General features: G+C 39.6%; 1 protein-coding gene across 6 annotated transcripts in view; it reads left to right on the top strand.

Moving 5' to 3' along the window:
* The window catches only part of Ano4 (anoctamin 4), a 408,979-nt gene that overhangs the window by 277,397 nt on the left and 105,419 nt on the right, over window positions 1–26,163 (top strand). For all 6 annotated transcript variants that reach the window (XM_029482967.2, XM_029482966.2, XM_029482964.2 and 3 more), the window contains one exon: window positions 5,311–5,442. In XM_029482967.2, coding sequence (XP_029338827.1) covers window positions 5,311–5,442 — 132 coding nt within the window. The remainder of the gene's footprint in view (window positions 1–5,310; window positions 5,443–26,163) is intronic.

Raw genomic sequence — 26,163 nt, 5'->3', positions numbered from 1 at the left:
GTCTACTTTATCATGTATTAGAGTTGCTAAGCAGATTATTTGGGGTTTCCATTTGCTTAATAGATGGATGCCAACTCTGTAGATACCGTTGCCAGTAAGGTATTTTTCTGGAGACATTAGATTATTGGATCTTGTTTCTTTATCAAATTAGCTAATTTGCTCCTCTTTGTTGGAAGTTGAGGTATTCGATTTTAAGGTTATTATGGAGATAGTTTGCCAACTCCAGGAATGTTGCTGGTTGTTGTTCTGGTTGGCTAGATTATTGTTTGCTCTATTCTTTCTTCCTTGTATTAGATTTAAGCCCTAGCTGATGAGCTAAGTTGAGAAGTTCTATCTTTTAGAGTAGCAGTTCTCAAGCTTCCTGATGCCGCAACCCTTTATAAAAGTGCCTCATGTTGTGGTGACCCCCAGCCATAAATTATTTTTGTTGGTACTTTGTGACTGTAATTTTACTGTTATGAATTGTAATGAAAATATCTGTGTTTTCTGATGGCCTTAGGTGACCCCTATGAAAGGGTTATTCAATACCCCAAAAGGGTCATAACACACAGACTGAGAACTTCCATTTTAGAAGACCCTTGGTCCCTTGTTTTGTCATGTTTCCTATCTTTCTAGGTCTCAATTTGTACATATAATTGTTTCAATGTACCTAGTTTTGGGGAAATTTCTTATTAAAAAGTCTATTTTTCAATAAAATTTTTAATTTTTAAGCTCTCAGAAATGTATATATTATTATGTATTATACTGAACAATCCCCCTCATACTTCTCTGTTCTTCTTGAGAGCTCAGTCCTCAATGTCACTCAGATTATAAACAAGCTGCTGTAAGAGCCAAATGTAGAAGATACAAAGATACATTTAAAATTGACTAAGGTTCTTTACTACATCACCAATAGGGAAAAAAAGAACTTGAAAAAGCTATGTCAAATGTGCTCTGAAGCTAAAAGTTATTTCAGATAAATATGTAAATAATAAGTAAGAACAATAAAGGAAGGAGATGGGAAAGGAAGGAATACAGGAGAGTCGAGGTTAAATAGATAAAAAAAAGAGAGGGGAAGGGGCAAAGAATGTTATAGGGGAGAAGAAAAGAATGAAACAATAGGAAAAGCAGAAAGCAAAGCAGGTAATTTAAGCAGGGCAATGGAAAATAAAAACATGACCTTCAAAATAAAACCAAAACATTACTAACCTTAAAGAAGCTAAAGGAAAGGAAAATAGAAATGATTGCTCAATAAAAGTGAAAAAGTGCTTAAATGTAATTAGATAACCACATAAGGAAGAATTAAAAGCATAAATATTTTTAATACAATAAAGCAGGACTACTAAACTGTAGTAATAACAAAAATGAAGGTGAACCCTAAGGAACTACATAAAATGAATGTTAGCATGGCTTTTTCCTGGGCCACAGAGCCTTGGAGCCTTCCTATTGCACACAGTGTAGAGCAGGGTCAGTTGAACTTGTGGACTTTTGTCTTTCTTGCAGTGACACTGTATCAAGTCTGTATTTGACAAGTGTCTGACATTTCCCATTTCCCAGAGCTCTCTCCACTTTGATTGCTTCCTTTTTCTACATATCAGGGGTCTCTACCGCTCACAGGGAGCTCTGGGTTCTGTGAGTTAGAAAAGTTCCCTCACCTTCCCCAAACTCCTCATGCTATCCACCCCTAGGACAGCTAATCCTCTATCTACCTTGGGAATGTTTCCCAAGCTCTTTCCAAGTGTGGGGAGGAACCACAGCCCTGAAATTAATGTAGAGAAAGGACCTATCTTTGTACTTTCAGGGGCTTCTAGGTATTAACCACCTACCTGGAGGGCTGCATCTCAGAGCTCTTGGGCTACACAGTGATAGGTAGAGATTAGAGTGGTTTCAGGATACAATCCATCTGGTGACTTAGGCTGAAGGCTACCAACTCCAGTGTTACTCTTTCTTGTCACAACAACTTCGGTTTTTAGGTTATCTCCCCCACTTTCACAGCTTCTCAATAAGGTTGTCTCTGACTTTGGGACTGTGGTAGGCTAAGTTTAGGCTTCCTGGCTTGTGGTTGCCATGATTACTTAGAGCCCAGGGTAGTTCAATTTTAAACAATGGGTTCTCTCTCAAGACAGTACCCAGCCCTTGACCTTTAAATCATATACAGTGGTAAAATGGATTCCCTTACTGGTTTGGCCCGTCCCTGAGAGGGGTTGCTGTCTTACCAAAATCTACAACTTGGTTTGAGACTTGGGAAGGTTGTAGACTTGTCCTGGAGGTATGACTACCAATCTTTTCTCACCAGAGCCATCTATCTGACTTTTGAATGAGGTTTCTGCCTCTCCTCCCCCAAGCAAGAAATTCTATGGCTTGAGCTTTGTGTAACTCAGTTTTTTCATAATGTGACCTTATATGGGGTTTTTGTTGTTGTTGTTATTGTTGTTGTTGTTTGTTTTGTTTTGTGGGTGTTTTGTGTTTTTTTTAACCTTTGAGATGTTTTATCAGTACCTTTGTGAACTTCTAAAGCTCTTTCTTCCTTTCTTTCTCTTCCTTCCTTCCTTCCTTCCTTCCTTCCTTCCTTCCTTCCTTCCTTCCTTCCTTCCTTCCCTCCTTCCTTCCTTTCTTTCTTTTTTCCTTCTTCCTTTCTTCCTTCCTTCCTTCCTTCCTTCCTTTCTTCCTTTCTGCCTTTCTTCCTTTCTTTCTTCAGAGTCATGTCTGTTTCTCCCTGCACTTGTCCATCTCCCAAATGGGGTAATAAGGGAGGCAGTTTCCAGTCTTGCATCTTATCCAGAAATCTCAACTACTTGCTTAAATTCTTATTTTAAAAAGGGTAAGACATGATAATAGTAGTTAGCACTTACTGCATACAAGACAACAAAGAAATACACACACACACACACACACACACACACACGAACTGAGTGTCATGATAACACCAATTTTAAAGATTAAATACTTGAGGCAAAGCATTTACAAAGGCAGAATTTGAATCTAGTCATCTGAACATTGGAGTTCAAATTCTCAATCACTGTGCCATTCTGCTTCTTTAAATCATATCATTTATGTATTATTGTTGTGTCTATTCATGTCTTTAGATATCTTTAAGCAAACTGTAAAATGGAAAGAAAAATGGAAGAGATGAGAGTGGTTTCCCTCTCCTAGGCTCTTTTAACCTAGTCTTCTTTCTTGGCTTTACAAACTTTGGCAGATTCTTTCTCTGTGAATGAGAAGGAGGACTGCATAGGGTTCTTTATGAAAGGAAAGATCTAAGGCAGATTGGGTATTCATTTCACAACTGTGCAAAAGTGCAGCTATCGCTGGACCAACTTGGCATGACAAGGCTGGATTATGCTGAGAATAGAGGAAATAGTAACAGAAGCTATAGCAGTGTGGGGGGGGCACTGCTTTCATTGAGCTAAAGAATCTCCACATACCTGGAAAAGGTCTTACTGAGCAATGTATCTATGAGGGTCTCCAGATGGGCATCTGAAGCAGTAGGCTGAGTAAGGCATTGGCCACTGAGGCTGGAGAGATGATTTAGCAGTTAAGAGCACTGGATGCTATTCAAGAAGACCTGGGTTCAATTTCCAGTGTCCACACAGCAGCTCACCACCAGCTGCAACTCCGGATCCAACCCACAGACACTACATGCATGTGGAACCCAGAAATGGGAAAACACCTATACATATAAAATTTTTAAATAATATTTAGTTTTAAAGTAAGTTGGACCAAAGTAGTTGGGCATCATCTAATCCATTGAGGACCTAACTTAAATAAAATCAAAATATTGAAAAATAACAAATAACAAATTTGCTCTCTGCTTGAGATGGCCTCCTGCCTTTAGATATCAGCACTGCTAGATCTCTGGCTTTCAGACTTACAGAGCTCCACAAGATTGCAGAGGCTAAAAAGTCCTATAGCCTGCAGTCTACAAGCAATAGCCTAGGAAATTTCATAGTCCTAGTCCAAGTATAAAGGCTATGGATCACCAGTGTTAGAGGCAGAGATAAATACCAGCTCAAAGAGAACAAAATTATCCATCTTTTACCTTCTGCATCAGGATATCAACATTTTTGATGATCTATACCAGTCATGGCCAAAGTGTTGGCACAGTCTACCCTGGGCTGTTCTGAAATCAGGCTCAGAAACATACCTAAAGTCGTGTTTGACCAGCGATCTGGACATCCTTTGGCTCAGTCAACATCACCTACATTAACCATCAAGTTCAGTAAAAGTTACACATTGTTACACAAATATTTTAATTGGAAAGATAAGTCCTGCCTGAACTCTTCAGTTAACAGGTACAGAAATCACTAAGGTATTTCCTTCTTTAGGGAATTTAGTTTCTTCTGTATCCCTCCCATGTAATCCCCTTTTATCAGCAAACACATCAATCCCTAAAACCTAGAGTCTAGTCTGGCTAATTTGGGCTGAATAATTACTCTTTGGGTCCCTTCTGTATGTGTAAAGCACAAACAGCAGCTATGCATCATACCTCACATGATGCTGTTTGGTATATGTACTCGCTCACTCAGAGAAAATACTCTGCAGTGTAGCTACTTGAGACAGCATATACATTTTGAAGTCTGGTGTGATTCTGCGCCCTCTAGTTGTTCACTGTGAACAGGACTGAGCTATTTCTATAAACTGGACTGTTAGAAGCTACATGTGCTCAGTAGTCAGAAGGACTGAGGATAATACCAATATGGAAAGCGTCTTTTATAAACCACAGTACAACACAAAAGTTGTGCATGGTAGCCAGAGTGGCACCTGTGTCCTGATACCCCAGGGCCTGGAGAACCATGGAAGTCATTTGAAAAGCACAGTGAAAGCGATGGCGCCAGCTATGTGTCTACTATCTAGTAAGGGAATGTGTGACAGGCAGGGAGTAGAATCCATGACAGCAGGTTCTCTGAACAGTCACAATGTCCCGTTGCCCCAGCCCCAAGTTAGGAACAGATAAGATGCTTCTCTGGGCTCACATTTTCTAGACACAAGATGAATAGCTAACCTCTACAAAATGTATTATTCTGTGTTTATGTGTAAAGGGCTCTCTACTTCCTTTGCTGAGCCTTCCAGGGTTGTAACCATTTGATCATTCATGAATGAGTAAATGAATATGTAACTCAAATCTGTTCCAAGATAGCAATGCTGGGGCCACTTAGTGAACCTGAACGAATGATCAGGTTCCCGACTCTCTTCTCTCCATCTGAAAAACAGGCTGTTCTGAGTGAGAGTAGTGAGAATCTGTGGAGGATATGGAGTCATCTTTATGGCTCCCGTGTTTCAGAGTGATGCTGACTTGATATATCCTTTGATCTTGCCTTCCATGTGCCACAGGATCGATAAACAAATAAGCAGGTTCCGGAGATGGTTACCTAAGAAGCCAATGAGGCTGGACAAGGAGACACTGCCAGACCTGGAAGAGAATGACTGCTACACTGCCCCTTTCAGCCAACAAAGGATCCATCAGTGAGTGTTCTGTGGGAAAGCCAGCATCTTACTAAGGATGTACAGCATGATAGAGCCTTTGCCCTGTGGGAGGGACAATGTAGAGGCCATTCCTCTTGAATCTTTTGTCCCTGTCCTTTTTTTATATATCAATTAAAGAAGACTGTAACAACAATCCTACCATCTCAGGTGGCTTAAAGTGACCCAATGTTTTTTGTTTTGATTTTATATCCATGTTTGGTAAAAAAAAAAAAAAAAAAAAATCCTTTCCACGGCCATTCAGAGACCCAGGATCTTTCTGTCTTGTGGATCTGTCAGTTCCCAGTGCTCAGAGCCCAGACAGAGGAAGTGGAGCACACCTTCCATGCTGAATAAAGGTTTCGCTTGTTTGCTTGCTTTTATCACAGTTTGCTGCTGAGTTCTCTTCTTGTTCAGTATTTCACCAAGTTATCACAGGAAGAGCTATGTTACCTGGCAGCCTACTTGCCAGCTCATCTATCAGTCTTGCAACAGTAATTTGTCACTGTGGTCACATGGGCAGGAAGAAAAAGTTGGCTGAGTAACCGCCAGGAAAGAATTGCAATGGTGATCAAGAATTACTCTGAACTTCCTAAGATTCCTTGGGGAAGGGGTAGATGATGGAAGGCAGGGTAGGTGAAGGCAGAGGAAAGCATACCAAAGGTTATAAACAACAGGAAGTGGACTCCCAGGACTCCCAAAGAAAACATTAGTCAGGTCAGCCCAGCCTACATTCAGACAGACTCTGGATTTTCTGGCTTTCCCTGTGCCCAATGTAGTGACGGCTTCAGTAAATATGACTTACCTGAGAGACAGAAAGGGCTGACAAATTCTTTTTAAAAAATGGATTGCCAATTTTGATTACTTTAAAAAAATGTAAACCAAATGACAGTTGTCAAGAGGTGCAGGGACTGCACAGTGAATGCATGTTTAGCAACAGAAAAATCAATTAAACTGCGGGAGCAAAGGAGAGAAGAAAAACAAAGCATAGATAGATGGTCTGCATCAAAATGTGTCTTGCTGGGAAAGATCAATGCAATACAATGGAAGCCATGGGAAAGCCTGTGAAACAGGCAAGCCCTGCATCCCCACAGGTCTGATTGATACCAACCCAGCCTCATTACTTGAACATATAAAACATGAAGATCATAGCCCCAAAGCCTCCATGGAAATCAGTGATCAGATGGTACTCAATATTAATCCAGAGATCAAGATCTCTGGTAATTTTTTCAAGGAGATGAAAGCTGGCATGTTTTTGCTTTATTTTAAATCCTGGAAGGTCTTTTAGACTAGTAATTGTTGTTTTAATCCTTCATGAGTGGAGACTGCTTTGCTGCCACATTTTGCCTTTGCTTCTTAGCTGACTGAAAGCATGCATGGCACAGTGTAGAAGGAGCTCAAAGTTTTGGGATAATGGGTACAAGCATGGATAGATGAGTGAATAGATGGATAGATGTGTAGATGGAAGGATAGAGTGAATAAGTGGATGGATGGATGGATGGATGGATGGATGGATGGATGGATGGATGGATGGATGGATGGATGGGGTAATTAGTGAACTATATGGACTATGGAAGTTTTAGGTTACTTTAAGGGAATGGAAAGTATGCTACCAAGTCTTCTCACCTGCATGTTCCTTATATCCTTGTGTTGGATAATGCTATTCACCAAGTCTCGAAAACTTAGAAGCATCTAGATACAAATCAGTATTACTAGAGATCATACTTGAGAATAATATGTTGGTAAGTGTCTTAGTCAGGGTTTCTATTCCTGCACAAACATCATGACCAAGAAGCAGTTGAGGAGGAAAGGGTTTGTTCAGCTTACACTTTCCACGTTGCTGTTGATCACCAAAGGATGCAGGACTGGAACTCAAGCAGGTCAGGAAGCAGGAGCTGATGCAGAGGCAATGGAGGGATGTTCTTAACTGGCTTGCCTCCACTGGTTTCTCAGCCTGTTCTCTTATAGTACCCAAGACTACCAGTCCAGTGATGGTCCCACCCACAAGGGGCCCTTCCCCCTTGATCATTAATTGAGAAAATTCCCCACAGCTGGATCTCATGGAGACACTTCCCCAACTGAAGCTCCTTTCTCTGGGATAACTCTAGCCTGTGTCAAGTAGACACACAAAACCAGCCCAGTACAGTAAGTATTTTTAAATATGTAACAATTAAAGTATGAGAGTATATGATGATAGTAGTACTCCATAGTCTCACATATTTGAGAAGCCTTTGACACATTTGTAAATCAAGTCAGTGGATGAATATTAGTACAGCAGTCACTAATTTAATGTCTTCACCTTTCTAGTCATTATCTGAGTATATACCAAATAACACAGTCTTGACTGTAGCCTGGTAATATATACTCTGGGTTAAACAATTGCAACTAGCCCAGTAGGTACATCTTAAAAGGGAATGACACTGCTCCAGATTTGGAAAGATATTGGCAAGTGATGGAAGTTGACTACAAAGAAAATGATTCACTAGACCATCTAGGTAAAAAAGAAAATATATTCTAAGAAGATGAGAGGGTCATATAGGAAAGAGCACAGTCATTAAACATAGTGGAGTGTTTGGGAAACCACAAGTAGGTTTCTGTAAGTATTTATGAGAATATGATTATAGGTTACACAGAGGGTCCAGCATTGATGTTTAAAAATGGGGACCAACTTGCTGAAGATGAGACTTGAAGGAGGACAACTGAAGAAAAAAAGGAGAGAGGCAGCTGAAATAAACATAAGGAGCAGAGTTCAGGAGAACCAAGAGAACAGAAGCATTTATTATCATGCCAATGGAACATAAAAAAATTAAACATGGTCCTGGAGTATTATGGGTGATGAGAATTTCTTTTTGTTTAAAAATCGTTGTGCCACATGGGTAACATCCCTTGGATGGGTATGTAAAAGTGAGATGTGAAGAATGTTGGCTGCCAACTTGGAAACACTTACCGGTATAATTAGAGAACAAAACTCCCTAAAGATGTTTTGAGGATGATATTAATGAGCTTAATTTAATCAGAAATAGCTGTTTAATGAGTTCTGGGAGCTGTTGCATGATCCCAGTTTTCCCCATGCATACCAAGAACTCACGTGATATGTTGACTTTGCAGAACTTTCTCATTGTGTTCATGCTGGAGTCAAATAGAATGATGGGAATTGTGATCATGAATGTGGCATATAAAGTACAACTGGAAGTTTAATGACTCATGATCAAAATAGGAAAGTGTCTTGAAAATCAAGCACCCTTTCAATAATTCCCTCATCTGTCTCCTATACACGTGCTTTAGCCGTGCTGAGCTCTGACCTCCTTAAGTCACCTTCTACTTTTCTGTTCCCTCCTACACTTGTTCTTCCTTCTACCTGGAGTAACCTTTCTCTTAGATCTTTCACGATCTACCAAAGGCATTTCTCCCAGAAAACTTTCTATGGGATCTACTGTTGATTCTGAGTATGCTGCAATCTTCCATGTCTTGGTGACCTCTTTCTTTTCCTTGGTTAGTATGGTATGTTTTCATTGCTTTCTCTCAAACTGCCAGTCCCACCATTTTCAAGTCCCATAGTAAATGCTTACTGTGATTTGTTCAGTGAGAAAAATAACTGAATACATAAAACTGATAACAGAATGTGTGGTTGAGGGACAGGTGCTCTGGAATCAGCAGACTGCACACTCACCTCAAGCCAGGTTCAAGTCTCTTCTCCACATGGACTGCCTCTATCATCCCCTGTGTCAGCAAATGGCACCTATGCTTATTCAGTTGTTGACAGTCAATATCATATTCACTGTAAACTCATATGATAAATTGATAAGTACATCCAATAGCCTCTTTCATAGCTCTTGTGAGTCAGCCTGTGGATTATTTCTAACTATACTCATCCCACTGTGAACAGCAGAGTGTGCAGAAACAGCTTGTGCTTGTTCACCGTCCTCTCCAATCCCTCTTTCCCGTTACTCTCTCAGGCTTTGGTAACCACCATTTGACTCTCAGGTTTCTTTAGATTCTTAATATATAACATGGTTGTGAATTGTTCCAAGTTTCAGAGCTCAGCATCTATGTTTCTTCCTAGAGAAGCCACCCTGACCCCTTTCCTTTCTGTCAGTCATTCTTAAGATCGGATATAGTTGTTCTATCCTCTTTCAGAAACCTATTTTTAGAAACCATAGGAATCTGGTTTGACTGTGGTAGAAAAGTCCATTTAAGCATTAATTTATTCCTCTTCACCTCTTTCCTGGGGATGTTGCTCTGCTTAAGTAGCCCGCTGCCCTTTATTCTGAAAATGGCATTAGCAGAAACATCCTTGAGACAATTGCTTTGTAAGGTCAATACCTATAATAAAGGTTTTCTGTGGGTACTAGATTTGAAAAAGGAGATGAGAGTCCTGTTACTTTTTATAATGTACATGCAAGGAGTTTTTCAGGAAATGGATCTATTTTTGAATTGCCCTTTAAAGAGTATGCTAGGTGTAGATAGGAATATTTCCCCATTTTTCCTTATGTTTACCATTACCAGCATTGATACATTTCTTTAGTTTGTATCCTCTTAGAGTTAGGAGCAATCAGGTACAAATTATAAACTAGTACAATGCACAAGACTAAAATCTCCACAAAGAACTATTCACCACACAAATTGTTGGATATTCATGTTGAACTGTCACCTTCAAAGACTACAGCGATCTATTTTCTCATTTCAACCAATGAGATCAGTGCTAATTTGGTATATCTATGATATGCAATTCCTACATAGGAGCAAGAGGACAGGAACTGGGCCAGAGAGCCTAGCTTCACAGGATCCAAACCCTGGAATCAATGATATTTGAATAAGTCTTCAGGAATTCTTTACCTCCATTTTTCTCCTGATTTAAAATGTGGGTAATGGCCAAACCTAGCTCATAATCACAGAGATAAAATCAAAGTATTTCAGGATACTCTGGAGCAGATCTATTTCTTGTCACTTACTAACTTCTAGAGGCTGTGGCATTCCTAATTTATGCCCTTCCCCGTCAAGCATTACATCATTTTGCCCTTGATTCTGTTATCACATCTTCTTCTCTGATATTTGTCCTCCTTTTCCATTTCTAGGTATCTCTGTGATTACATTAGGCCCACTTGGAAAATTCAGAAAAATATCCCTGTCTTAGTCTGCTTTATATTGTAGTAACAAGATAACTGAGACTGGGATCTGTGTGAAAAAAAAAAAAAAGATATTCATTTAGCTCACAGTTCTAGAAATCCAAGACCTAGAGTTGGCTTCCAGTCAAGCATATCTTAGTAGTAGAGTAATATGTAGACACATGGTAGTAGAGAAAACTCCAGTTAGTGGAGAAAGAACAGGTTTGCTCTTTTGTAACAACATACTCTTGTAAAAACCATTCCACTCCTACTTCTCAAGACCTCCTCTAAAAGGCTCAGACACTTTTTAATATCATTACATTGGTTTTCAAACCCCACTTAAACCTCAGCCTTCAAGTCAGCCCATGAACAGCCCTCAATTCTATCTGCAACATAATTCCTCTTTGCCATACAGATTGATGCATTTACAAATTCTAGGGATCGGGATGCAAACATATTTGGAGTGCCACTGCCCAGCCTTGCATAGCTATATATTTGCCAGTCCACAAAATTCCAAGGTTTTGGGATAGAGGATAAGGTTGGTGGCAGCAGTTGTGGGACCCATAGGCCAGGGGTATGGTGAGGGTGCTTGGGAGACTGTCTGACTTGAACTTAAATAGAATCACTTCAAATGAACTTTGTCCTCAGTATTCCATATGTGTTCATCTGTATTAGTACTACATTGCGAGTTGTCTCTTAAATCTTCACAGCATAGATATCTGAATATATTGATTGCTAGAGCAAATACTTTCTGCTGTAATTTTCCTTTCAGGGCATTTGGAGTTTTTCTCTTCTTTTCATCAATCTAAAGTCTTAGGAGAATCCTTTAGGCAATGAGATACAAGATTGATTTCAGTAGGATTAATGTTCTTTTGGTACCCTAGTGACACAGAGCAGTCTCTGGACACTTGTATTATTGCAATTCCTTTCTGGCATTAGGATCCTCGATATGCATGCTATTGAGGTTGCTCTGCAGAGGCACAGGGGATGTCGTTGTGCTCTTGAAAGTTTTAAGCTGACACGACAGTGAAACAAGCTATAAGGCCTAAGGCTTGTGCTTCTGAAAATCATGTGATTCCTTTCAAGTGGGGCCTAAAGACATAAACTTAAGTTTAAGGATCAAAGATATCATCTAATCATATAGGAAAAGCAAAGCTTTGGGCAGCTGGGGGTTCTGAAGATAGGTGAATTATCTTAATGTTTGAGAAACCTTCTGTTTTTGTGTTTTATGAGTCTATTTTTTCTAACATGACATTTTAATTAGCTCCTTGAGGATTTCACACAATACACCCCGATCACATTTACACACAGCCCCCCCCAAAACAAAACAAAACAAAACAAAACAAAACAAAACAAAACAAAAAACCAACCAAACAAAAACTCATCCACTTAGTTTTATCTACATACTCACGGGAGCATGGTAAAACTCTCAGTGGCTTGCTACTTAAATAGAGTTGAGTCCTTCCTCTCCTTTACCCCTGCTTGAAACCATCTATTGTGCACAGAAACCCTTCAGCATCCTATCACAGCTCATGTCTCTAGCTACATATGTAGCAGAAGATGGCCTAGTCGGCCATCACTGGGAAGAGAAGCCCCTTGGTGTTGCAAACTTTATATGCCCCAATACAGGGAAATGTCAGGGCCAAGAAGCAGGAGTGGGTAGGTAGGGGAGCAGGGTGGAAGGAGGGCATAGAGAACTTTCAGGATAGCATTTGAAATGTATATAAAGAAAATAGCTAATAAATAAATAAATGTGAAAAAAACTATCAAATCTTTCTCTTGTTCATCACTTTGTCTGCTCCTCAATTAGATATTACTTTCAAACATAGGTGCTTCTTTCTACACACTAACTTTACTTTCAATTGTGTGGGATTAAAAGTTTATAGTTAGGGTATATTTGTATTCTAGTAGCCATGTTGCTCCTCATCTCTCTTGCTCTCCTGGTTGTCCTCACAGATACATTTGCCTACTATGCTTATGTCACAGATCATTTACAAAACAATAGCCACTGATGCATGCAACACCTTTGCACATTTAGGAGGCAACCTCCTTCCTCCCAGATTCTCAGATCAGTGAGGGCAAGATTGTAATAAACATGCCTGGTCGCTTTGGCCATATACTACCATACCAAGTACTAAGTGATACCCATGATGAAGTATTGCTTTCTTGTTTAACATCTTTCAATGCCTTTCCTGGGACTTCAGAATGAAGCTCAAAGTTCTTAACATGACATAGAAAGTTGCTTTTTCAGTTTCTTACTCTCTTCCCTCAATTTTCAATGGTATACACTTTTTTCAATATAGACATAGAAGTTTTCTAAATATTCACTGGATATTGATCCTTCCTGTAAGGTACTCTCTTCTTTCTGATGCAATATTTTCTCTTCAGCAAAGACTTCATGTGTCATCTTCTTTATGAAATGTCTTATGTCTCATGCACATGCTATTAGCCTTCTGAGCTCATTGGCATTTGTAAATGATTATTATGAATCTGATTATATTGGACCACAATTATGTGTGTCTGTGTCTGGAGAGTGGACAAAGTACAATGCAGCATCCAGAGTAATTACAAAGATGTTCCAGTGTTTTATCTGCATTTCTCAAGAGATATAAAGGACAACCTTGGAAGGATAGCTGTCCTTCCAAGGCAGCTATTTCTATTTTTAAATAGTTTATTTAATTTGTATTATATTTTAAATTTTTTGACCTTTTATTATACAAAATCTTACAAAACTTTGATAAAGATAACAGTTTAGCACAGAGCATCTGACCTGTCAGATTCATATTGTCCTGTATACCACCCATCTGTGACAGAAAGCACCCACTGGCCAGAGGCTGTGTGAAATACATTCAAAATGCTCTACAGCTTTTCTTAAGAACCATTTATAATCCCTTTCCCTCCTTCATGCCCTCCCTTCTTTGGGCATGTCTTTTCCTTATCTCTGACACGAATACCCTTCTATGCCAACCTTCTTTCTTCCAGCCTTCAGCCTTCCTTCTTCCTTTATTGTTCCTCCTGACCCACAAGTCTCATTCATTTTTCTCCTTCTTCATTTTATTGATTGATATGGCTTTTCCACCAGGGGGCGGGGAGGGGGATCCATCCTTTTTAGGCTGTAAGTCATAGGAATATCTTCTCTGGGTTAAAGGTTGACTCGGTCAGGTTCCACTAGGTTCTGCTGCAGGAAATGATAAGATTCTAACCTCAGTGGGCTCTCCCAATTATTGTTTCTTCCTCACATAATGGATTAGCTGAGACTCAGGTGTGGCTTGCTTCAAATGTCATTTTTATTACAATGCCTGACTGAAGAAGCAATCTGCACCTCAGACATGCATTTTCGTGGCAAAGAGCAATATCATGGTGTCACTTCAACTCATGGTCCATAAGGCAAAACAAGTGTTATGGCCAAGGATGGTATAAATGAGGCAAGGAATTGCACTCTCCCTTTAGGAAAGAGGATTACAAGTCACAGCACATGTGACTGTCATGAGAAAAAGCAATGCACTGGGGATCAGAATATTCATAGAATGTCCCAAGTTAATTACTGCTGCCTTGTCACACTTATATAATGCCTTAGTCTGTGACCCCTTTTAGGGTTCAGATGATGTCATAGATAATTTTTTCTGTTTTTTACCTCCTAGTGTAATTTAGGAAAAAGGAACTTAAACAGAAGAGAGAAAAGTTCTCTAAGGTAGAAATTAGACTTTCAATCAGGATAGTTCAGAATTCAGCATTAGGAATGACTAGTCCTGCTGGCTCTTACCTGTAATTCCAGGACCTGGGAAGAAGAGTGAGGAAAGAATAGTGTGAGTTTGATATCAGCCTGGGCTACAGAAGGAGACTGTCTCCACATGTAGCTAGATAAAGAGACAAACAATAATAGAATCCAGCAACCACCTTTAGATTGTCTGTGTTCTATTAGATTAGCAAGAAGGAAGGGTGAGCGAGATGCTGCTCATGTGGTTTCTGACTTAGAAGTGAAAGAGAAAACACATTTGTCCCTTGAGAATTTCTTCTCATAGCTTCCTATAACATTGGTATTCTACTCAGGAAGAGGGAGCACGGTGATTTACAAGATAGATGTTAATGTGGGGAGTGGAGCAGATTCAGTATCACAAAAGAAACACTGAGGTCACACAAATAATAACTGTAGGAATTGAAGCCACAACTGACCCTAAGGTTCATGGTGTGTGTGTGTGTGTGTGTGTGTGTGTGTGTGTGTGTGTGTGAGAGAGAGAGAGAGAGAGAGAGAGAGAGAGAGAGAGAGAGAGAGAGAGAGAGAGACTGAGAGACTGAGCTGAGCCCCAGAACTCCAAAGAGAAGCTATCCTGCCCATTCCAGCATGCAAGGGGCACAGAAAAGGGAATCCTATTTGGGAAATGCTTGTCTTAGAAAGCTGGAATCTGGATTCAATGTCTATTTCCAAGTTGAAGATATTATTGCTAGGGCAGCATCAGCAGGAACAGGTAGGCCAATGAGTAGGAGTACCTGCATTGTTCTCTTGTAATCTCCATGTAGTACCCACACTGAAAAAGCAAATCACAGCAAAGCTTGATGGAAGTCTCAGAGATATCTTAATAAACAGCTCACTCCCTAATATCCATAATTTTGTAATCGAGACTTTCATTGTTTGAGTGAAGCCATCCTGGTTAAAATAAAAATGTCTATTGCAGAGATAAAATTTTTAATTCAATTCTTTATGTATGCCCCATTGTAAATAATTTAAAATAAACTTTAATGGGAAGAAGAGCTAAGGCAGGGATATTCTCACTATACTTAGAATAGTTAGAGACTGCCTGGAAAATAGCAGAAAAGGAAAAGATGGAAACAGAGTGATCAGAGAAAAAAAAATGCTACCAAATTCCAAATGCCACAGGCACTTGGCAGAGTTTCTATGGCTTTGCTGCTCCCAGCAATATAAAGGACCAGACAGAGCTATCCCTTCATCATCTCTTGGGACAACTGGGCTCTAGCAAAGGAAAACAAAACCAAGACCCATAGCCAAGACTGGACAGACCTGGTGGCTGTGTCACTGACTACTAAATTATGCCCTGACAATTGCATAAAGAATCTGAGTAGCTCCTAAACCTGATAAACAGCTTCGGTGAAGTAGCTGGATATAAAATTAACTCAAACAAATCAATGGCCTTTCTCTACACAAAGAATATACAGGCTGAGAAAGAAATTAGGGAAACAACACCCTTCTCAATAGTCACAAATAATATAAAATATCTTGGCGTGACTCTAACTAAGGAAGTGAAAGATCTGTATAATAAGAACTTCAAGTCTCTGAAGAAAGAAATTCTAGAAGATCTCAGAAGATGGAAAGATCTTCCATGCTCATGGATTGGCAGGATCAACATTTTAAAAATGGCTATCTTGCCAAAAGCAATCTACAGATTCAATGCAATCCCCATCAAAATTCCAACTCAATTCTTCAACGAATTAGAAAGTACAATCTGCAAATTCATCTGGAATAACAAAAAACCTAGGATAGCAAAAACTCTTCTCAAGGATAAAAGAACCTCTGGTGGAATCACCATGCCAGACCTAAAGCTTTACTACAGAGCAATTGTGATAAAAACTGCATGGTACTGGTATAGTGACAGACAAATAGACCAATGGAATAGAATTGAAGACCCAGAAATGAACCCACACACCTACGGTCACTTGATCTTCGACAAGGGAGCTAAAACCATCCAGTGGAAGAAAGACAGCATTTTCAACAAATGGTGCTGGCACAACTGGTTGTTATCATGTAGAATGCGAATCGATCCATTCCTATCTCCTTGTACTAAGGTCAAGTCTAAGTGGATCAAGGAACTTCACATAAAACCAGAGACACTGAAACTTATAGAGGAGAAAGTGGGGAAAAGCCTTGAAGATATGGGCACAGGGGAAAAATTCTTGAATAGAACAGCAATGGCTTGTGCTGTAAGATCGAGAATTGACAAGTGGAACCTCATGAAACTGCAAAGCTTCTGCAAGGCAAAAGACACCATCAATAAGACAAAAAAACCACCAACAGATTGGGAAAGGATCTTTACCTATCCAAAATCAGATAAGGGTCTAATATCCAATATATATAAGGAACTCAAGAAGGTGGACTCCAGAAAGTCAAATAACCCCATTAAAAAATGGGGCTCAGAATTGAACAAAGAATTCTCACCTGAAGAATACCAAATGGCAGAGAAGCACCTGAAAAAAAATGTTCAACATCCTTAATCATCAGGGAAATGCAAATCAAAACAACCCTGAGATTCCACCTCACACCAGTCAGAATGGCTAAGATCAAAAATTCAGGTGACAGCAGATGCTGGCGAGGATGTGGAGAAAGAGGAACACTCCTCCATTGTTGGTGGGATTGCAAGCTTGTACAACCACTATGGAAATCAGTCTGGCGGTTCCTCAGAAAATTGGACATAGTACTACCGGAGGATCCAGCAATACCTCTTCTGGGCATATATCCAGAAGATGTCCCAACTGGTAAGAAGGACACATGCTCCACTATGTTCATAGCAGCCCTATTTATAATAGCCAGAAGCTGGAAAGAACCCAGATGTCCCTCAACAGAGGAATGGATACAGAAATTATGGTACATTTACACAATGGAGTACTACTCAGCTATTAAAAAGAATGAATTTATGAAATTCCTAGCCAAATGGATGGACCTGGAGGGCATCATCTTGAGTGAAGTAACACAATCACAAAAGAACTCACACAATATGTATTCACTGATAAGTGGATATTAGCCCAAAACTTAGGATACCCAAGATATAAGATACAATTTGCTAAACGCATGAAACTCAAGAAGAATGAAGACCAAAGTGTGGACACTGTGCACCTTCTTAGAATTGGGAACAAAACACCCAGGGAAGGAGTTACAGAGTCAAAGTTTGGAGCTGTGATGAAAGGATGGACCATCTAGAGACTGCCGTATCCAGGGATCCTTCCCATAAGCAGCTTCTAAACGCTGACACCATTGCATACACTAGCAAGATTTTGCTGAAAGGACCCAAAGATAGCTGTCTCTTGTGAGACTATGCAGGGGCCTAGCAAACACAGGAGTGGATGCTCACAGTCAGCTATTGGATGTATCACAGGGCTCCCAATGGAGAAGCTAGAGAAAGTACCCAAGGAGCTAAAGGGATCTGCAACCCTATAGTTGGAACAACATGATGAACTAACCAGTACCCCGGAGCTCTTGTCTCTAGCTGCATATGTATCGAAAGATGGCCTAGTCGGCCATCAATGGAAAGAGAGGCCCATTGGACTTGCAAACTTTATATGCCCCAATATAGGGGAATGCCAGGGCCAAAAGAATGGGAATGGGAGGGTAGGGAAGTGGGGGGCGGTATGGGGGACTTTTGGGATAGCATTGGAAATGTAATTGAGGAAAATATGTAATAAAAAATATTAAAAATTAAAAAAAAAAGAAAATACTTTGTGTTGGGCATAGAAGTGTCCACCTGGAATTCTAGTACTTATTCCACACGACTTCCACAAGTTTGCCAGTGTGGTCTATGTTGTAAATTATGACAGTCTTGCCTACATAGTGAATTACAAGCCAGTGAGGACTATACTGCAGAGGAGACTTTGTCTTTTAAAGCCCAAAGTAATGTAAACAAAAAGTATCCAGCTTTGACTCAGGAACTTTTGCAAGTGATCAATATTTTCACCCATCTTTATCTTGATGGTGACAGCATAGGTGCATACATATGTCACAACTTACCGAGTCACCTACTTCAAATATGCAGAGTTGATTATATATCATTTATACTTTTATATAGCTGTTTCTGAGAGAATTTAAAGATAAATTTAAAAAAAAAAAAAGAATCTGAGTAGCATTGTTGCTATTGACTGAATTTCAATCGCAGTCTAATTAGCAGAAGGCCAAGGGTCAGACTTATTTGTACTTTTCTGGCCTAAGGATTAAATAGAAAACTGCCTTTAATTTTCCAAACTTATTTTACAGATTTTTTAAAAAGATTTATTTATTGATTATATGTAAGTACTCTGTAGCTGTCTTCAGACACTCCAGAAGAGGGAGTCAGATCTCGTTACGGATGGTTGTGAGCCACCATGTGGTTGCTGGGATTTTGAACTCCGGACCTTTAGAAGAGCAGTCGGGTGCTCTTACTCACTGAGCCATCTCACCAGCCCCAGATTTTTTTAAAAATGGCCTTTTTTTGAAAAAATTCTGATTCTCATTTAAATACTAAAACTAACCTCTCATAAACTTGAATACAGCAACTTCTCATTGGTCATATTAACCAATTCAGTCAACATTCAATACAGTTCTGTGGCAAGCCTGGGGTGATACTGGGCCAAAATAAATTAATCACACTTTCCACTATTGGTTAAGTTCAAATAAACTCTGGTTCAAAGCCAGGCTCTCCAGTCATTTGGATGAAGACTCCTGGCACTAGCTCTGCATATCACAGCATAGTTTTATGAGCTTTCGTTGTAGTAAATAATGTGAAAGCCAATGACACAGGGCAGGTACATGCTCAATAAATGCTGTCCTTGTCAATGGTGTCAATGGAATGTGATATGCAAATAATAACAGTCACACACACACACACACACACACACACGCACACACATACACATACACATCTTTTTTGTGGCCCAATCTTAAAGGAAAGATAGATCTGAAACATTAGCAGTTCAACAGTCAACCCTCTCCATCCTTCTGTTCTCTCTTCTGTTGCATTCTTTCTTTCTTCCTTCCCTGCCTTTAATTCCTCATCATGACTCCTCTCTCTCGTCTAGGATCTAGATTATAATCTACCTCCCAGTTCTTCAGAACACTAGCCCAAGTTAAAAGTACTGGGAATTACCAACAGGTTTCCAACCTCTGGCCTGACTGAGAAATATTCTCTTGTTAAGTATATGACTCTTTAAATATCTATTGAACTAAATAAATGGTTTGCCAACCTCTCCCTACCATCACATGTGATGTTTACATACAGAGAAGAGAACCTTGTGTGCTCTTGTACTACCAGAAAACTCATTAGAATACACCATAGAAAATAATACTTGAAAGGCCCCCTAAACCCATTCCAATTTGAAAAACAGTTCCCAAATTTATGGGAATAACAGAGCTTACCATTGATCATGTCATGTTAGGATGTTATATAAATGAGTGATTTAGATACCAAATTTGACTGCTGGCTTTTCCTGAGACCTGCCTAAGCATACTTCATATTATTTTTGTTTCTGTGCATTTGTGTATCTGAAAATACTTCATTAAGAGAAAAAAATCACAGGACCTGATTTCAAAATAACAGATTGATCTGGAAGTTTTTGAATTGTAATGGTCAACCATCCTTACAGAAAGTAACAAATAGAAATCTCTTAATAAAGTCATTATATTACCATCGATAAATACAGTGTGTACACAGGTACACCCCACCTGGCATCTCCTCATCCTCAAGTACCCTTATGACACGAGTGGTTTTTCTTTATTCAAAAATAAGGGTTTAGCATAGTGTTTCTCAACCTGTGTGTCGTGACCCCCACAGGGATTTCATGTCAGGCATTTCACAGATCAGACATTTACATGATGATTCATAACAGTACCAAAAAAATGAAGTTATGAAATAGCAATTAAATAATCTTATGGTTGGGGGTCACTACAACATGAGCTGCATTAAAGTGTTGCAGCTTTAGGAAGTTTGGGAACCACTGACTTTAAGGGTTAAGGAGTCTCTAAGTTCAAATAGTGCTTACACCGAATGCTGCTTGCTTTTACCATTTACAGAGAAGGTAGATATTACTAGATTCCATCTTGATGTCATCTCCCCATCTTAATGTTTTAACAAGGCTGTGTTTCTTAGGAGAAAAAAAAAAAAAACACCAGAAGCTCCAAACAATTTTGAAAACATTACAGACTAGGTCAAATATGTTTACAGGCTTGTGAGCTCATAAAAAGATTCTATCTCTCCAGGGAGGTAGAGCAATAATCTCCATAGAGCCCCCTTTCAGTTAGAGCCAGCCTCGGTCTGTCTAATCCACTGTATAAAACATTGATGGGCTGGCGAGATGGCTCAGTGGGTAAGAGCACCCGACTGCTCTTCCGAAGGTCCGAAGTTCAAATCCCAGCAACCACATGGTGGCTCACAACCACCCGTAATGAGATCTGATGCCCTCTTCTGGTGCATCTGAAGACAGCTACAGTGTACTTACATATAATAAATAAATAAATTAATTAATTAAAAAAAAAAAAAGATAACTACTATAAAAAAAAAAAAAAAAAACATTGAGTCTTAAAAACAACACTAGGTACTGTGAGAATTCTGACTGTATATCACAGTAGGTGTCTTTGTTTTCAAAATAATTCTATTTTATTTGTTTTACATCACGACTGCAGGGTCCCCTTCTCTCTCTCCTCCCAGACCCTCCCCATCCCTACTTTTAAGGAGCAGACCTCCCATGGATCTCAACCAGCCATGGCATCAAGTTGTAATAAGACTATGCACTTACTCTATTAAGGCTAGATGAGGCAACCCGAAGGAGGAAAGAATCTTACAACTTTAGATATCTTGGGCAAATATACAACTAAGAAAACTCACTCTTTCCTTCTGTCCCTTGCTCTCTTCCTCCCTCCCTGTCACCCTCTAAGTAAAATTAAAATTATTTAGATCCACAGTCTAAAAGCTGAACTGTGAAATGGTCCTACAAGATTGCCTGTTTCTCTTCCAAGCTAGTTGGTCTAAAATTTGTCAATGTTTACTTGTCGTTTCAGAATAAACCCAACATCTGGATGATCTTTGTGCTGCTCTTTTGACTTCCTTCTGTTTATTACTGTTCTGCTCTTTATTATATATTTCCATCTGGTATTTGAGAGTTTGACTTGTTCCTATTTCTTAAAGACATTGATATATCATTAAGTTATTTGAGGTCTCCCTGCCTTTACTAAAGGTACTTACAGCTATAAATGTCTCTCTTGACACTGCTTTCGTTGGACCCCAGAGGTTCTGATATGCAGCATTCTGATTCTAATTCAATTCTAGGAATTCTTAATGCTCTATTATTTCGACTATAAATTCAGTTACTGAGAAATTTATTATTATTTTGTTTCCATGTTGTTAAATATAATTGCTTTAGTTTTTCCTTTTTTTTATTACGTATTTTCCTCAATTACATTTCCAATGCTCTCCCAAAAGTCCCCCATACCCTCCCCCCCCCCACTTCCCTACCCACCCATTCCTATTTTTGGCCCTGGCATTCCCCTGTACTGGGGCATATAAAGTTTGTGTGTCCAATGGGCCTCTCTTTCCAGTGATGGCCGACTAGGGCATCTTTTGATACATATGCAACTAGAGTCAAGAGCTCTGGGGTACTGGTCAGTTCAGAATGTTGTTCCACCTATAGGGTTGCAGATCCCTTTAGCTCCTTGGATACTTTCTCTAGCTCCTCCATTGGGAGCCCTGTGATCCATCCAATAGCTGACTGTGAGCATCCACTTCTGTGTTTGCTAGGCCCCGGCATTGTCTCACAAGAGACAGCTATATCAGGGACCTTTCAGCAAAATCTGGCTAGTGTATGCAATGGTGTCAGTGTTTGGAAGCTGATTATGGGGTGAATCCCTGAATATGGCAGTCTCTAGATGGTCCATTCTTTCGTCACAGCTCCAAACTTTGTCTCTGTAACTCCTTCCATGGGTGTTTTGTTCCCAATTCAAAGAAGGGGCACAGTGTCCCCACTTTGGTCTTCATTCTTCATGAGTTTCATGCATTTAACAAGTTGTATCATATATCTTGGGTATCCTAAGTTTCTGGGCTAATATCCACTTATCAGTGAGTCCATATTTTGTGAGTTCCTTTGTGATTGTGTTACCTCACTCAGGATGATGCCCTCCAGGTCCATCCATTTGGCTAGGAATTTCATAAATTCATTCTTTTTAATAGCTGAGTAGTAATCCATTGTGTAAATGTATCACATTTTCTGTATCCATTCCTCTGTTGAGGGGCATCTGGGTTCTTTCCAACTTCTGGCTATTATAAATAAGGCTGCTATGAACATAGTGGAGCATGTGTCCTTCTTACCAGTTGGGACATCTTCTGGATATATGCCCAGGACCGGTATTGCTGGATCCTCCGGTAGTACTATGTCCAATTTTCTAAGGAACCGTCAGACTGATTTCCAGAGTGGTTGTATAAGCTTGCAATCCCACCAACAATGGAGGAGTGTTCCTCTTTCTCCACATCCTCGCCAGCATCTGCTGTCACCTGAATTTTTGATCTTAGCCATTCTGACTGGTGTGAGGTGGAATCTCAGGGTTGTTTTGATTTGCATTTCCCTGATGATTAAGGATGTTGAACATTTTTTCAGGTGCTTCTCTGCCATTCGGTATTCCTCAGGTGAGAATTCTTTGTTCAGTTCTGAGCCCCATTTTTAATGGGGTTATTTGATTTTCTGGAGTCCACCTTCTTGAGTTCTTTATATATATTGAATATTAGTCACCTATCTGATTTTGGATAGGTAAAGATCCTTTCCCAATCTGTTGGTGGTCTTTTTGTCTTATTGACGGTGTCTTTTGCCTTGCAGAAGCTTTGCAGTTTCATGAGGTCCCATTTGTCAATTCTCGATCTTACTGCGCAAGCCATTGCAGTTCTATTCAGGAATTTTTCCCCTGTGCCCATATCTTCAAGGCTTTTCCCCACTTTCTCCTCTATAAGTTTCAGTGTCTCTGGTTTTATGTGAAGTTCCTTGATCCACTTAGATTTGACCTTAGTACAAGGAGATAGGAATGGATCAATTCGCAATCTTCTGCATGATAACAACCAGTTGTGCCAGCACCATTTGTTGAAAATGCTGTCTTTCTTTCACTGGATGGTTTTAGCCTCCCTTGTCGAAGATCAAGTGACCAGAGGTGTGTGGGTTCATTTCTGGGTCTTCAATTCTATTCCATTGGTCTACTTGTCTGTCACTATACCAGTACCATGCAGTTTTTATCACAATTGCTCTGTAGTAAAGCTTTAGGTCAGGCATGGTGATTCCACCAGAGGTTCTTTTATCCTTGAGAAGAGTTTTTGCTATCCTAGGTTTTTTGTTATTCCAGATGAATTTGCAAATTGCTCTTTCTAATTCATTGAAGAATTGAGTTGGAATTTTGATGGGGATTGCATTGAATCTGTAGATTGCTTTTGGCAAGATAGCCATTTTTACAATGTTATTCCTGCCAATCCATGAGCATGGGAGATCTTTCCATCTTCTGAGATCTTCTTTAATTTCTTTCTTCAGAGACTTGAAGTTTTTATCATATAGATCTTTCACTTCCTTAGTTAGAGTCACGCCAAGATATTTCAGCTACTTCACTGAAGCTGTTTATCAGGTTTATGAGTTCTCTGGTGGAATTTTTAGGGTTATTTACATATACTATCATATCATCTGCAAAAAGTGATATTTTGACTTCATCTTTTCCAATTTGTATCCCCTTGATCTCCTTTTGTTGTCGAATTGCACTAGCTAGGACTTCAAGTACAATGTTGAATAGGTATGGAGAGAGTGGACAGCCTTCCGTAGTCCCTGATTTTAGTGGGATTGCTTCAAGCTTCTCACCATTTACTTTGATGTTGGCTACTGGTTTGCTGTAGATTGCTTTTATCAAGTTTAGGTATGGGCCTTGAATTCCTGATCTTTCCAAGACTTTTATCATGAATGGGTGTTGGATCTTGTTGAATGCTTTTTCCGCATCTAACGAGATGATCATGTGGTTTTTGTCTTTGAGTTTGTTTATATAATGGATTAAGTTGATGGATTTCCGTATATTAAACCATCCCTGCATCCCTGGAATGAAACCTACTTGGTCAGGATGGATGATTGCTTTAATGTGTTCTTGGATTCGGTTAGCAAGAATTTTATTGAAGATTTTTGCATCTATATTCATAAGGGAAGTTCTCTATCTTTGTTGGATATTTCTGTGGTTTCGGTATCAGAGTAACTGTGGCTTCATAGAATGAGTTGGATAGAGTTCCTTCTACTTCTATTTTGTGGAATAGTTTGTGCAGAACTGGAATTAGATCTTCTTTGAAGGTCTGGTAGAACTCTGCACTAAACCCATCTGGTCCTGGGCTTTTTTTGGCTGGGAGACTATTAATGACTGCTTCTATTTCTTTAGGGGACATGGGACTGTTTAGATCGTTAACTTGATCCTGACTTAACTTTGGTACCTGGTATCTGTCTAGAAACTTGTCCATTTCATCCAGGTTTTCCAGTTTTGTTGAGTATAGCCTTTTGTAGAAGGATCTGATGGTGTTTTTGGATTTCTTCAGGATCTGTTGTTATGTCTCCCTTTTCAGTTCTGATTTTGTTAATTAGGATGCTGTCCCTGTGCCCTGTAGTGAGTCTAGCTAAGGGTTTATCTATCTTGTTGATTTTCTCAAAGAACCAACTCCCAGTTTGGTTAATTCTTTGAATAGTTCTTCTTGTTTCCAATTGGTTGATCTCACCCCTGAGTTTGATTATTTCCTGCTGTCTACTCCTCTTGGGTGAATTTGCTTCCTTTTGTTCTAGAGATTTTAGATGTGTTGTCATGCTGCTAGTGTGTGCTCTCTCCAGTTTCTTTTTTTTTTTTTTAAGATTTATTTATTATATGTAAGTACACTGTAGCTGCCTTCAGACACTCCAGAAGAGGGCACCAGATCTCGTTACGGATGGTTGTGAGCCACCATGTGGTTGCTGGGATTTGAACTCTGGACCTTCGGAAGAGCAGTCGGGTGCTCTTACCCTCTGAGCCATCTCACCAGCCCCTCTCTCCTTTGAAGTCTTTTTGGAGGCACTCAGAGCTATGAGTTTCCCTCTTAGAAATGCTTTCATTGTGTCCCATAGGTTTGGGTATGTTGTGGCTTCATTTTCATTAAACTCTAAAAAGTCTTTAATTTCTTTCTTTATTCCTTCCTTGACCAAGGTATCAATGAGAAGTGTGTTGTTCAGTTTCCACGTGAATGTTGGCTTTCCATTATTTATGTTGTTATTGAAGATCAGCCTTAGTCCATGGTGGTCTGATAGGATGCATGGGACAATTTCAATATTTTTGTATCTGTTGAGGCCTGTTTTGTGACCAATTATATGGTCAATTTTGGAGAAGGTCCCGTGAGGTGCTGAGAAGAAGGTATATCCTTTTGTTTTAGAATAAAATATTCTGTAGATATCTGTTAAGTCCATTTGTTTCATAACTTCTGTTAGTTTCACTGTGTCCCTGTTTAGTTTCTGTTTCCACGATCTGTCCATTGATGAAAGTGTTGTGTTGAAGTCTCCCACTATTATTGTGTGAGGTGTGATGTGTGCTTTGAGCTTTTCTAAAGTGTCTTTAATGAATGTTGCTGCACTTGCATTTGGAGCATAGATATTCAGAATTGAGAGTTCCTCTTGGAGGATTTTACCTTTGATGAGTATGAAGTGTCCCTCCTTGTCTTTTTTGATAACTTTGGGTTGGAAGTCCATTTTATTCGATATTAGAGTGGCTACTCCAGCTTGTTTCTTCAGGCCATTTGCTTGGAAAATTGTTTTCCAGCCTTTCACTCTGAGGTAGTGTCTGTCTTTTTCCCTGAGATGGGTTTCCTGTAAGCAGCAGAATGTTGGGTCCTGTTTGTGTAGCCAGTCTGTTAGT

Source organism: Mus caroli, unplaced genomic scaffold, assembly GCF_978045245.1.
Source record: "Mus caroli unplaced genomic scaffold, Mus_caroli_1 scaffold_9, whole genome shotgun sequence".
Classification (NCBI taxonomy): Eukaryota; Metazoa; Chordata; class Mammalia; order Rodentia; family Muridae; genus Mus; species Mus caroli.
Note: the sequence above shows the minus strand (reverse complement) of the source record. Positions and strands in the feature narration are given on the sequence as shown.